Genomic DNA, 12,908 nt, shown 5'->3' with positions numbered 1-12,908 from the left:
AAGTCATGCACCTGGGATGTAAAAATATGCTAGCCAATTATACTCTAAATGGGACTGCACTAGGCAAATTCATAATCGAAAAGGACCTTAAAGTCCTTGTAAATAAAAAAAAACTTGAGAACTATGTATAAATATATATAAGAGGATCATATAATAATCTCTCTAATGCATTGGCAATCCACATAGAGGCTACCAAATGGCCAATCACAACACTTATTTTGGCAGTACAACATTTTTCATGCTTGTGTTGCTCCCCAACTCCTTTTACGTCTGAATGTTGCTCAATGGTTCAAAAGGTTGGGGATCCCTGCTCTAATGCTTTATTTACCAGTTCATTTGTATTTTAGTATTTCACACACAAGTTGGAACAGAAACTACTGGGCATACACTGAAATTTAAAGGAAAAGAGCTAAACTGTGGTTAAAAAATACATAGCACTGCATTCATATATAATGCTTATCTCCATACAATGGAGTGCAGAAAATAGTAAGGAAGCTATATAGCAGATAATACTCTGCAAACCTAGGTCTTAAAAATATATATATTTTTTTTAATAAATGGAACACATAAATGGTAGATGGTCAGTGGCAAATATTGATTAATCCAATGACAGGCAGGTCATAATTATTATTATTAATAATAATAATAACATTATATTGTATCAGCAATCATTTTTCAGTAACATGGTAATTGTCAAAACCTTATTAGAAAGAATACAGATAGTAAGAGAAAAAATGAGATAATTTTTCCATACATGAAAACGCCCGTTACACATGTATTACTGTTAATAGAGTATAAAAGGGGCCTTCTTACCTCATATATATTAAACTGGCTTTGACCTTTGGACAATTCCCTGTAACTGGTGCTGAATTCACCAATAAAATCGTGGCTGAAAAAGCAACAGCTATATCAATCTTCTGACATATATAGATCCACAATAAATAATCTGTAGGAAAGTGGTTTATGACTTGTTCTTACAATAAAAGCTGGAAAGCTAAACAATACACTCTCACTATATGACATTAAATAAAAAATAAATATACAGCACTGCCACCAGTTTAAAAGTCTTTTTGTTTTTGTTGTTATTGTTAAGCTACTGTATATAAGGGACTAACATTTTTCTAAAGCAGATGTAATGTTTTTAAATAAAGTGCAAAACTCTATTTAAGAACAAGATTTGCTTTTAGGTGCTATGGCATAAAAGCTTACAGACATATCCATGGTACAGTATTAATCAATATTTATACACTAAGGGGTAGCATTCCCCAGAGAACTCCCCAGATGTATGTTCTTGTACCCTTTAGAACTCTAGCACTTGGCCCCAGAAATAAGCAAAAAACCCCTGTTGGGTTTTAACATTTTAATCCTCATAGTTTCTATTACACTGTTTTATCACCAAGGTGGTATTCATTTGTGAACATGTCCTCCTTGACTGTACAAACAAAAAAACTCCTAGCAGGTGGCACTGCTGTTACAAAGTTCATTATATTTGTCGTTTAGAAACAGCTTAATAGCTTTGAAACAAGAAAAATAATTGAAAGGGGCCTGTGAACTTAAGCAATAATTTCAAATCTTATTTTATGATGTTAGTCAAGCAAAATTAAACTTCACTTACACTATTCAAATAATTTAAATATATATATTTTTTTAGTCTTGGAATTCACAACCACAGCAAGCATGCAGGAACCATTTTGTGGACACTGTTATTGAGGCAATTTGCATCATTCCCAAATCTTGTTTATGTGTCAGAATGGAGCACCTGATGCCCCTGCCCTTGCACTGGCTACACAATTAGATAGTGAGGAGTAAGGGGGGAATGTGGAAAGTGCAGTGACATCTAGGAAATACAGAATGAAAAGTGAAAGTAATTGCTGCCCCGCCTATATGCCTGAGAATTTTAAACAAGTTTATTACAGGAATGGATGTAACTTTTAATACATAAGAATTTGGGTTTCAGTCAGCTTTCAACATTGTAACTGTACATTATAGAGCACATACCTCCCATCTCTGTCCCAGTCATAGACCTCTACCTTAATAGTTCTGAAAAAAAGTAGTTAACATTTAACAATATATACTGGTTTAAATACAATTTATTTTGTTTATTACTTGTGTTTTACCACATTGATTAAAGTGACCAAAAGTGAAACTTTAAGATTCATTATGTTCACTGACCTCCCACAGTATTTTTGCTATACCAGTTCTAAACCTCCTACCCATAAAGTTTATTTCCACAAGACTCTAGGCATTGTTTGTCTTCCATTTCCAATTGTTCATATAAGCCATGGTGCCAAAACTAGCAAAAGATGAAAATCATTACAGAGACAGAGTATTAGTTGATCAAAGGTTGAAACTGGCAAATGTTGGTATTGATATAGCAAGGGCATATTAAAGGCATTTTCAGAATGCTAATCTGCCAGTCTGCTTTGCACTTTCATATACATTCCACATGTTTTGTATCACTAGTCATGTGGCTTTATTAATTTGAGCTTGTTCTCTGGGCAACAGTGGAAGCTATGGTTCCCTGAATAGTTCCCTAAAACACTGCTTAACATCACACCATACAAGGAATGATAGGACAATGCAGATGAAAAAAACAATGTTAAATAAATTTAATCATAGGGGATATTAATTAACACAAATGCAAAACATTATTCATACAAAGCACTTTTTTTTACTTTAAAGGGATACTGTCATGGGAAAAAACATTTTTTTTCAAAATGAATCAGTTAATAGTGCTGCTCCAGCAGAATTCTGCACTGAAATCCATTTCTCAAAAGAGCAAACAGATTTTTTTATATTCAATTTTAAAATCTGACATGGGGCTAGACATTTTGTCAATTTCCCAGCTGCCACCAGTCATGTGACTTGTGCCTGCACTTTAGGAGAGAAATGCTTTCTGGCAGGCTGCTGTTTTTCCTTCTCAATATAACTGAATGTGTCTCAGTGAGACATGGGATTTTACTATTGAGTGCTGTTCTTAGATCTACCAGGCAGCTGTTATCTTGTGTTAGGGAGCTGTTATGTGGTTACCTTCCCATTGTTCTTTTGTTTGGCTGCTGGGGGGAAAAAGGGAGGGGGGTGATCTCACTCTAACTTGCAGTACAGCAGTAAAGAGTGATTGAAGTTTATCAGAGCACAAGTCACATGACTTGGGGCAGCTGGGAAATTGACAATATGTCTAGCCCCATGTCAGATTTCAAAACTGAATATAAATTAAATCTGTTTGCTCTTTTGAGAAAAGGATTTCAGTGCAGAATTCTGCTGGAGCAGCACTATTAACTGATTCATTTTGAAAAAAAAAATTTTCCCATGACAGTATCCCTTTAAAAGCAGGGTTTCCACCTTTATTGTAGTGTTATATTATTTAACCACAAAGCAACATGTAGGTGCAACATGCAAAGGAAATCCTTGCAGTAACACATCTTCAAGGCAAATATTGATTCAAGGGCTCCATTACATCTGTGCATCCTATACATTGCACCTTGATTAAAGTAGCAAGCAAAGAAGCCCTTAATTGGCAAATTGGTGCTAGGGATAAGTTATAAAGAGCTTCTATAGGTGAAAAAGCACACGGGCAGATTCGGGGAGATTTAGTTGCCTGGCGACTAATCATCTCTTTTGCGGGCGACAGTCTCCCTGAACTGCCTTCCCCCTGCCTTCCGCCTGCTATTATGAGAAAACGCCAGCGCCAATGCACTTGTGGCGCTTAGATTTCCAAAGTCACTCGAAGTTGCCTCACGAGGAAACTTCAGGCGACTTTGGAAATCGAAGTGCCACGAGTTGCCCCGCAGAAGAGGCGATTAGTCACCAGGCGACTAAATCTACTCAAATCTGCCAGTGTGTTAGCTCCATTAGAGTACGTTAAGCTAATTTTTGTAAAGAATTGCATAATGTTTATTGATTATTTGTTAATCTCATTACCTGTCATAGTCTCCATTGCACAGCCCTCTTACTGGAATGGAGAATTTCTGCCAAACAGGACTCAGTGTATTCTTCACATACTCTGTTTTGTGGCAGATGGTATATCTATAGATAATAACATTATAGTTAAACCCTTGAAAAACAGAATAATTGTCCAAATAGCCTCCTCAACACACACTTCTGCTATATAGCCATTCGTGTGACATCTCTAAATACTATATTTAAGATGTCTTTTTTTTTTTGGTACTCCTTTTCTGAACACCTCTGAATGTTCTATTTAAATTATCACAAAGGCCTTCTAATTGCCCTTCCTGATGAGAGGTTGGTTCTAAACACTGTTACTGTATAAGTTAATACTCTGTTAAGTGGATTGATTGAATATCCTACAATTGTTATATGTATTTTAATCTACATCACCTATTGGTTTTCCACTTATTTATAAGATGGGCAAAGTGCCTGAAGGACACTGGGCCTCATTTGCTATCAGAAATATACTGTCAAAATAATCAGCTAGATTTGCTTTATCCCCTTCCCCCAACAATGCAATAGTTTTTCCCAAAAATGCAGTGAAATTGCATCCACTGAAAACTGTTACAAAATTGTACAATAGACCACTTTGGTGCAAACTTTGGTGTGGTTAGTAAATTGACTGCAAATGATCCATACCCAAATGGGTGTGACCTAAGAGGGACTTTGGTGTTCACGCATTTTTCAATGCAAAAAATAGCTGTAGTGGGCACCATTCTGAATGGAAGCTTTTTACTTATACACAAAATTTCCTTTTACTCAGAGACTAATTTACTTTTTTCTTGGGGGCAGATTTATTAAAATGTGAGGTTAAAATTCACCCACTTTCTATTTATTCCATTGGGATGTTTACAATTGTATTTATCAAATGGCAAACTTTCACACAACGATAAATACACTTCTAAAAATCCCATAGGAATTTTCTGTGGTGAGCTCTAATCTCACATTTTAATAAATCTGCCCCTAAGTGTATATAGGCAGGGAAAAATGTGTGTGGAATTTACAGGCTGGTACAGGTATGGGATCCATTATTCAAGAACCCATAATCCAGAAAGTTCTGAATTATTGGAAAGCCATCTCCCTTAGACTCCATTTTAATCAAACAATTCTAACCTTGTAAAATGATTGTTTTTATGCAATAATAAAACTGTACCTTGCAATTGATCTTAACTATGAATTTATTTAACTTATTGGAGGCAAAATATTCCTATTGGGTTTATTTAATGTTTAAATTATTTTTTGTAGAATTAAGGAGATCCAAATTACTGAAAGATTCCTTATCCGGAAAACCCCAGGTCCTGGGCATTCTGCATAACATGTACCATGCTTTATTAATAAAAAAAGCATGCATACTTATTATTAATATAATTCACTTACGTCCCATCTTCATTGCTTCTATAAAAAACCATGAAAGGATCAGATTTTCCAAAAAAGTCTTTCTTATCCAGTTTGTGGGCACTAAATTGCACTGTAGCGATATCCTAATGAAAGAGTAGGTTAGAAAGGAATATGATGAGAAACATGATTTACCTTCTCTGAGAACAAACTGCAGTTTACTTATTTTGAGTAAAACAGAAAAGGGTGAACTCTTTAAATTCACCTGATTCTAGAGGACCTCTCTCATGAAAAATAACATTCTGGGTTTGTAATTTGTTTTATAGCTATATTTATTTATATCTACAGTACAGTATATAACAAAAAAGACCACAAAGAAACAAACCATATTACTGAACATTATGTTGTAAAACTTAATTTTGCAAAAAACAATGTGTAATATTCTGAAAAGCAGTGTTGTCCAGGATATAAAGTACAATATTATCTCCTTCAGGAAAAAGTCAGGGAAAAATCTTACTTTATGGAATGGATTTTATATACTATACTGGATCATGGCCAGAAGGGAAATCGGGATTACCTATATATATATATTTGGATGGGTCCTTAGGAGTTGTTCCACCAAATAGTTAATACTGTATCTATACCAAGTTAACTCAAACCTTAAATTGCAAAACTGGGGTAATTAATACTGATAATAATAATTAGTAAAGAGGTGCTGTCTAATAACTTAAGTAAAGTGATGATGGTTCGGCGCATCTTCTATGACCAGGATCTCGCGAGAAGTGATTACAGTGACGCCAATGCGGAAGTCTATTTCTAGGCGTATACCATATGGACTCATCACTTTCGCCTTGACAAAGCTCCTAAGCGAAATGCATGTCGGCGTTCTTTTGAAAATTGGTCTCCTAAGATAATATTCTGACTCTGAAGAAATATTTCCCTTAGGTAAACAAACTGGTTACAATATATTTGATGTGGGCTGGAATTCTGGTCTAATCCTCTTGTCTTACCACCTATTCCATCTTCCTTCTGTTCTAAGGGGCCGTGGGTTTGTGGCTTTTTAGGGCTATTTAGCCTCTTTTAATTGTTAGGGCAAGTTAAGTTACAAGGCCACATCTCCGGTTACCCTGTCCTGTCTTTACTTTGTGGTGTCCCAGGCCTTAGAAACAAAAATAGGCAGTTAGATTTTGGGACTACTCCACCCTCTATATTTTCAATTTTCTATGAACTTTATCTATGGATTGTGACCGGGTGACTTTTTAACCCATATGGAATTTTTGGTCAATTTTTAATTACTCCTTTTTAACTTGTTAATTAATTACCAAGTCTCATTTTTTAGCCTATTTATTGCACTGCACTTTACTGGTGGAACTTAATTGCAATATTAATTTGCTAATTCTATTTGAATAATTGCACCTTACTAATTAATTAATGAATGAACTTATTTATTAAGGGGTGGTATTGGAATCTATTGGTGGGTTAATATACCCTTTTGATTTAGCAGTAATCAATTTTTTATCATCAGTCTTTGTGGCTGATTGATTTCACACTATTTATTTGCACTAGCACTTTACTTAAGTTATTAGATAGAACCTCTTTACTAATTATTATTATCAGTGTTAATTACCTCAGTTTTGCAATTTAAGGTTTGAGTTAACTTATAGATACAGTATTAACTATTTGGTGGGGTTTCTTTCTCTTAAAAAATTGCTAAATTCGTTACTTTATCTGACTTTGTCAGACCTCTACCTATAGTTTAGGTTAAGTAAGGATCACATATATATACACATAGGGATACCAATCACTGTTCCTTTCTTTGTCCTTAGGAGTTGTTGTTATTATTAATTATAAGTACATTATAAAGATTGTTCATCATTTATATCAGTCCCTGTGTCAGTGGAGATTACAATTTAAGGTCCCTGGGATCAATTTTATCAGAAAGCATTCATCAGTCAGGAGTCTACATCTGAATTCTGTAAATCCCCAATTTAGCCAAAGGAACTTGCGCCAGTTCACAGGCAATCACATACAAAAACATTTTGAGATCAAATGATATCTGTCCCAAGGCCTTTTTCTCCCTATGATTTTTGGCCAATTACCCAGGGTCACAGCATGTAATTTTACATGCGGCAATTCCAACTAATGCAAAGAGGCAAGTATTAAGGTGTGTTATCACAGGAGTTATCCCGTTGGACAATGAATCACCCCCTGTGATAGGGCCCTGAGTCTCTTCATATTTAGTGCTCACTACCCCAAGCTAAAAAGAAATGGAGGGCAGGAAAGAGAGAAAAAAAATAAAAATATATATATATATATATACATACACACACACGGTTATATATACTATAAATTTTGATAAATATGCCTTCCCGAGTAAAAGGGCTACAAACACCAAGTATTTGGTAAGAAAATGTACTCTTTTCTCATTCATAAGGCTATGATCAGGGGCACTTAGGTCCATATTCTAAGAATATGGAGGTTTGGGGAAAATTTAAAGGGCTGACATTCACTGTTAGATTTCACCTGTGCCTTGATAACCTACATTTCCATGTGTCACTGTAATAGGGAGTGCCTACTATCAGATCAGTATGTTTTAGACACCTCTGATCTTCTTTGTTCCTGTACACCTGGCACTTCACACTCATCAAAGCCTTCATACACAATCAGTGGCAAACATTTGCATCCTGAAACTATTTGAAAAACACTGTCTGATAATGGTGACACTGACTACATACAGTATGTAGACCCTCCCAATGTAATGCTCAAAACTTTACAATAATGGGTATTTTGTGACTTTTTGCAAGACTTAAAGACTTGACATTTTTTTGCTACTATAGACAAAATGACCCAATATTGTTTGGAGATGGCAGGTAAATAACTAAAATAATTTCTCAACATCATACTGAGTAACATGCTAAAAATAATATATACCCTGCAGTTGCTAAGTTCTTCTGCTGATATGATGATGACACCACACTTCTTACTGGGAATGCCACTAAAATATGAGAGACAATGAGCAAAGTTAGAATAGCATGAATAGCATTCCTCAAGTATGCATTGAAAGTATCTCCACAAGTGCTAGCATATAATTTTAAGTGTGAGTATTGGAATGATATAACACACAAATACAAGAATTCACAACCCACATTAATCATGTTTGACTAAAACCACAGCTGATTGCAATTAAAAAAAACCTTTAAGGGCTCAACTCCACAGGAGTCTTTCCTTGGGTGAGGTTGGAACAACATAACGCAGGAGACAAGATGGATGTAGTAGCAGGCTTCCAAATAGAATGGGGGTGAACAAAAAAGTCGCAGGTAAAAATTCCATTCCATCCGACACAACACGACTGTGGGATGTGAACGCAGAAAGCTGCATATTCAACCGACAGTCTCATTGTGTGGAGTTTTTACCTGTGACTTTTCATTCATTCCCATACTATTTGGACGCCTGCCACTACATCCGTATTGCCTCCTGCATTATGTCTTTCCGAGCTCATACAACGAAAGACACCCTTGGAGTTGAGCCCTAAAACTAACTGCAATTGTAACTGTAACACAACATATAACATTCAAAAATGAAAACGCTAAAGAAAATGCAATTATTTATATTCACTCAAGAAAGAAAATATCTTTAATATATAGCTTGCCTAAAAAATAAGCAATGATTCTTTTAACAGAAAGATATTACAGAAACAAAAAAAGCAGTCAGTAAAAATAGGAAGCTTGTATGTTGTTATTTGAAAATACCAATTTTAAAGGTGTAAATTGTACTATAGGTGCTGCGTGAGTTCCATCACATCCAGTTAATTAATTGCAATCTTTATACTGTATGAACCTGACCTCAGTACATGCCTAGTATACATATATTAATGTTTAACTAATATGAAGTAACAGTTTCCTGCAAGGTACAATGATGAAAAAAGTTGTTCACCAAAATATTAACCTCTGTATAATGTAAACAAAATGTTTGCTACTGTTACCCCTAGCAACAAGGTGGTGGTTTGACTGGAAGTGTTATAAAAGAGAAATAATAATAAATGATTAATGATTAATTAAAAAAAATTATACCAATATTATTAAATATATTGCCTTAAAATACAATCAGGCAATGTGAAATAAAAAGTTTCATGTAGGTTGAAAGCAAATCGAAAAAGACATATCATAGTAACACAGGCTCAAAAAAGATACATCAAGTTCAACAATCATAAGAAAAACAATTTTCAAATTTTAAGTTGACTTCTTATAGAGTAGATACATGATGTAACTGCACTGACAGGCAGAGCATTGTCCTGTGTGCAGACACATGAAGGGGGTTACTCATTAAAGTCTGAAAAATTCTAGTTTTGCTATAAAATCAGATTTTTTAGTGAAAAAAGAATTTGAATATTTCATGATTTATTTATAACCAAGGCTGCTTAAAGTCAGAAAAGTCAGAAAATACTCCATCTCCAAGCTGTCGGGGTCCTGTAGAAGTCAACGGCAAAGGTCCCATTTCAAATTTGAAGAACTGAAAAAAAATCTGAATCTGAAAATCTGAAAAAAATCAGATTTTGATAAATTACCCCCATGGAGTAGATTTTGGAATAGAAACACCACAGAATGCATTTTCATACCAAAGTCCATTCTGTGTGTCTGCACGCAGGCTAATGTCATGCTTGTCAACACAGTTACATCATACGTCTGTATATAAATGCAGGCAGAGAAATGGGTTTGTGTGGCAGTAGCTTAATACAGTATAAATACACAGCCATCAGTTAGTAACAGAAGTAAAGCTAGTATCAAAATGGCTCCTTTTATTTAGGCTTCTAGTGTAAAATCAGCAGGGCCACAGTGCCATACCTTTCCAAGGTGTCACCCCTCAACAGTTACAGTACAGCACATTATAGTAAATTTTTGGATTTGCAAAGCAAGTTTACCTACTAAAGGAATTCCTGTAAAATGTGTCTGCTTACAATGTGTAAAATTTAAAAGGTATCACTACAGAGATTAACATCATTGTTAAAACCTCAAATTCAGACTGTAATCCCCTGTATTTCTTACACATGTAATCCCCCCTGCATTGTTCACACTTGGAACACTTCTATTGTTACCACCCCTAAAGCCCCATTGTTCACACTTATACAATCTGCTGGAAGGGCACCAGCACTGTGTCACTGTATGTAGCATATCTTAAAGGAAAACTTTAACCCAAAATGAATATGTAAGCAACAGATAGTTTATATCATATTAAGTGGCATATTAAATAATCTTACCAAACTGGTATATATATTTTAGTAAATATTGCCCTTTTACATCTCTTGCCTTAAACCTTCATTTTGTAAAGGTCTGTGTGCTGCCTCAGAGATCACCTGACCAGAAATACTGCAGCTCTAACTGTAACAGGAGGAGAAGAAGTTTGGAAACAAAAGATAGAACTCTGTCTGTTAATTGGCTCATATGACCTAACATGTATGGTTTGTTTGGTTTGTTTGTGTGCACAGTGAATCCTACGATCCCAGGGGGCGGCCATTATTTTTTAAAATGGCAACTTTCTATTTATGATTACCCAATGGCACAGGCTACTAAAAAAGTACATTATTATGAAAATGTTTTATTTACATGAAGCAGGGTTTTACACATGAGCTGTTTTATGCAATATATTTTTATAGAGACCTACATTGTTCAGGGAGTATAGTTTTCCTTTAATATGAAACCTTTTTTTCACATGAGTGATGAGTGATATCCCTGCAGTGAGCACCAACCATTTGGTTTTTTGTGTGCTACCACCATTAATGTGGACATGTGGTAATGTGTCTCATGGTAATATGGGTGTGGTTTAAAGTGGGTGTGGTTTAAAACAGGGAGTGGTCAACACTGGCTTCCATTATCGGCCCGCTACCATGTAGGCAAGAAAAAATCCAGCCCCCAGTACCACAGAAGTTGGACAGCACAGCTCTAGATCAATACACTTGATCTTTAAAGGGGAAGGAAACCTAGTCGGCGCAAACCCCCCACCCTCCCTCCTCCCCCCTGGCCTACCCGTCCCGTTGGTCAAATGCCCCTAACTTGTTACTTACCCTTCTGCGCAGGTCCAGTCCAGGGAGTTCACAGACGACATCTTCTTCCACGCGAACTTCTTCCTGCTTGAACGGCGCATGCGCAGTAGGATCATTTCGCCGGTACGATCTACTGCGCATGCGCGTGACTTTTGGCGCATGTGCAGTAGATCCGTACCGGTGAAATGCTCCTACTGCGCATGCGCCAAAACGCCGTTCACAGCAGGAAGAAGATCGCGTGGAAGAAGATGTCGCCTGTGAACTCCCTGGACTGGACCTGGGCAGAAGGGTAAGTAACAAGTTATGGGCATTTGCCCAGCAGGACGGGTAGGCCAGGGGGGAGGAGGGAGGGTGGGCCACAAACGGGAGGGAGGGTGGGGGGTTTGCGCCGACTAGGTTTCCTTCCCCTTTAAGAATCAATTTATGGTGGTTATAAATGTGTCTGAAAAAAGTGGTGTAAAAAATTGCATAAATTCGCGTCACTGTTTTGATGCCCAACCTTAATATAACAAGTTGCTGGTAATGCTTGCTATATAAAAGCATAGTAAAATGTTGCAACTAAAGTGACGGTAGAACTGACCAGACCAAGAACGTATTAGCTACAATTGGCATGTATATTCACATCTTCTTTGTAAAATAAAAAAGCAAAAGAAAATAGTTTTCTTAGGATGGGGCAGGGGACAGGATATATACAATTGATAGCCCTTTAGCAGGTAGTGTGGTAACTGGTAATAAGTGTAATTTACACAGATTTCTAGTTGACAAAAATTCTTTAGACAAATGCAATTATAGAAAAAAGGTTTGATCACAGGAAAACAGCATATTTTACCTTTTACAGTCAAATGTATACAATACACCAGATTACAGCAGGCACAGTTATGTTGGAATCTTTGTAAACAGTAATGCAAATTTGTGCAGTTTTTGCATTGTGTGGCCTGGTAATAATTAGACCTGTTTATTTTATTATATTTGGTTTCATTTGTCATGTTATCTTTTTTTCTATGCTCACAGCATTCAGTGTCAGAGGTTTAACAGCACTCCTCTGCTGCTCTTTTAAAGGAACAATTCAGTGTACCGTAAAAATAAAAACTGGGTAAATATATAGACTGTGCATACTAAAAAAAAAAATTCTAATATAGTTAGCCAAAAATTTTATGTATAAAGGCTGGAGTGACTGGATGTCTAACATAATTGCCAGAACACTACTTTCTGCTTTTTAGCTCTCTAACTCTGAGTTAGTCAGCGACTTGAAGGGGGGCCACATGGGACATAACTGTTCAGTGAATTTGCAATTGATCCTTAGCATGCAGCTCAGATTCAAAAGCAAATGTTTGACCCATGTGCCCTCCCTCAAGTCTCTGATTGGTTACTGCCTGGTAACCAATCAGTGGAAACCAAGAGATCTGAAAAGCAGGTGTGTGATGACTATTATGTTACACATCCAGTCACGCCAGCCTTTATACATTACATTTTTGGCTAACTAACTATATTGGTGTAACGCTAATTTGGACTAAGCAGACCAAAAGAAGTTAATGTCCAGCTAGTGATAGGAGCATGGGTTACATTGTGACTCAACACTTCAGGTCAG

At 36.2% G+C, this 12,908-nt stretch overlaps 1 protein-coding gene across 2 annotated transcripts in view; it reads right to left on the bottom strand.

Annotated features, from left to right (window-relative positions):
* The window catches only part of LOC108708155 (copine-5), a 169,653-nt gene that overhangs the window by 45,919 nt on the left and 110,826 nt on the right, over positions 1-12,908 (bottom strand). For both annotated transcript variants that reach the window (XM_041582039.1, XM_018246554.2), the window contains 5 exons: positions 8,215-8,278; positions 5,326-5,429; positions 3,922-4,026; positions 1,999-2,040; positions 814-889 (listed from right to left, as the gene is read on the bottom strand). In XM_041582039.1, coding sequence (XP_041437973.1) covers positions 814-889; positions 1,999-2,040; positions 3,922-4,026; positions 5,326-5,429; positions 8,215-8,278 — 391 coding nt within the window. The remainder of the gene's footprint in view (positions 1-813; positions 890-1,998; positions 2,041-3,921; positions 4,027-5,325; positions 5,430-8,214; positions 8,279-12,908) is intronic.

The sequence above is a fragment of the Xenopus laevis genome, chromosome 2L (assembly GCF_017654675.1).
Source record: "Xenopus laevis strain J_2021 chromosome 2L, Xenopus_laevis_v10.1, whole genome shotgun sequence".
Taxonomy (NCBI): Eukaryota; Metazoa; Chordata; class Amphibia; order Anura; family Pipidae; genus Xenopus; species Xenopus laevis.
The sequence above is the reverse complement of the archived record's forward strand: the minus strand, read 5'-3'. Positions and strand labels throughout refer to the sequence as shown.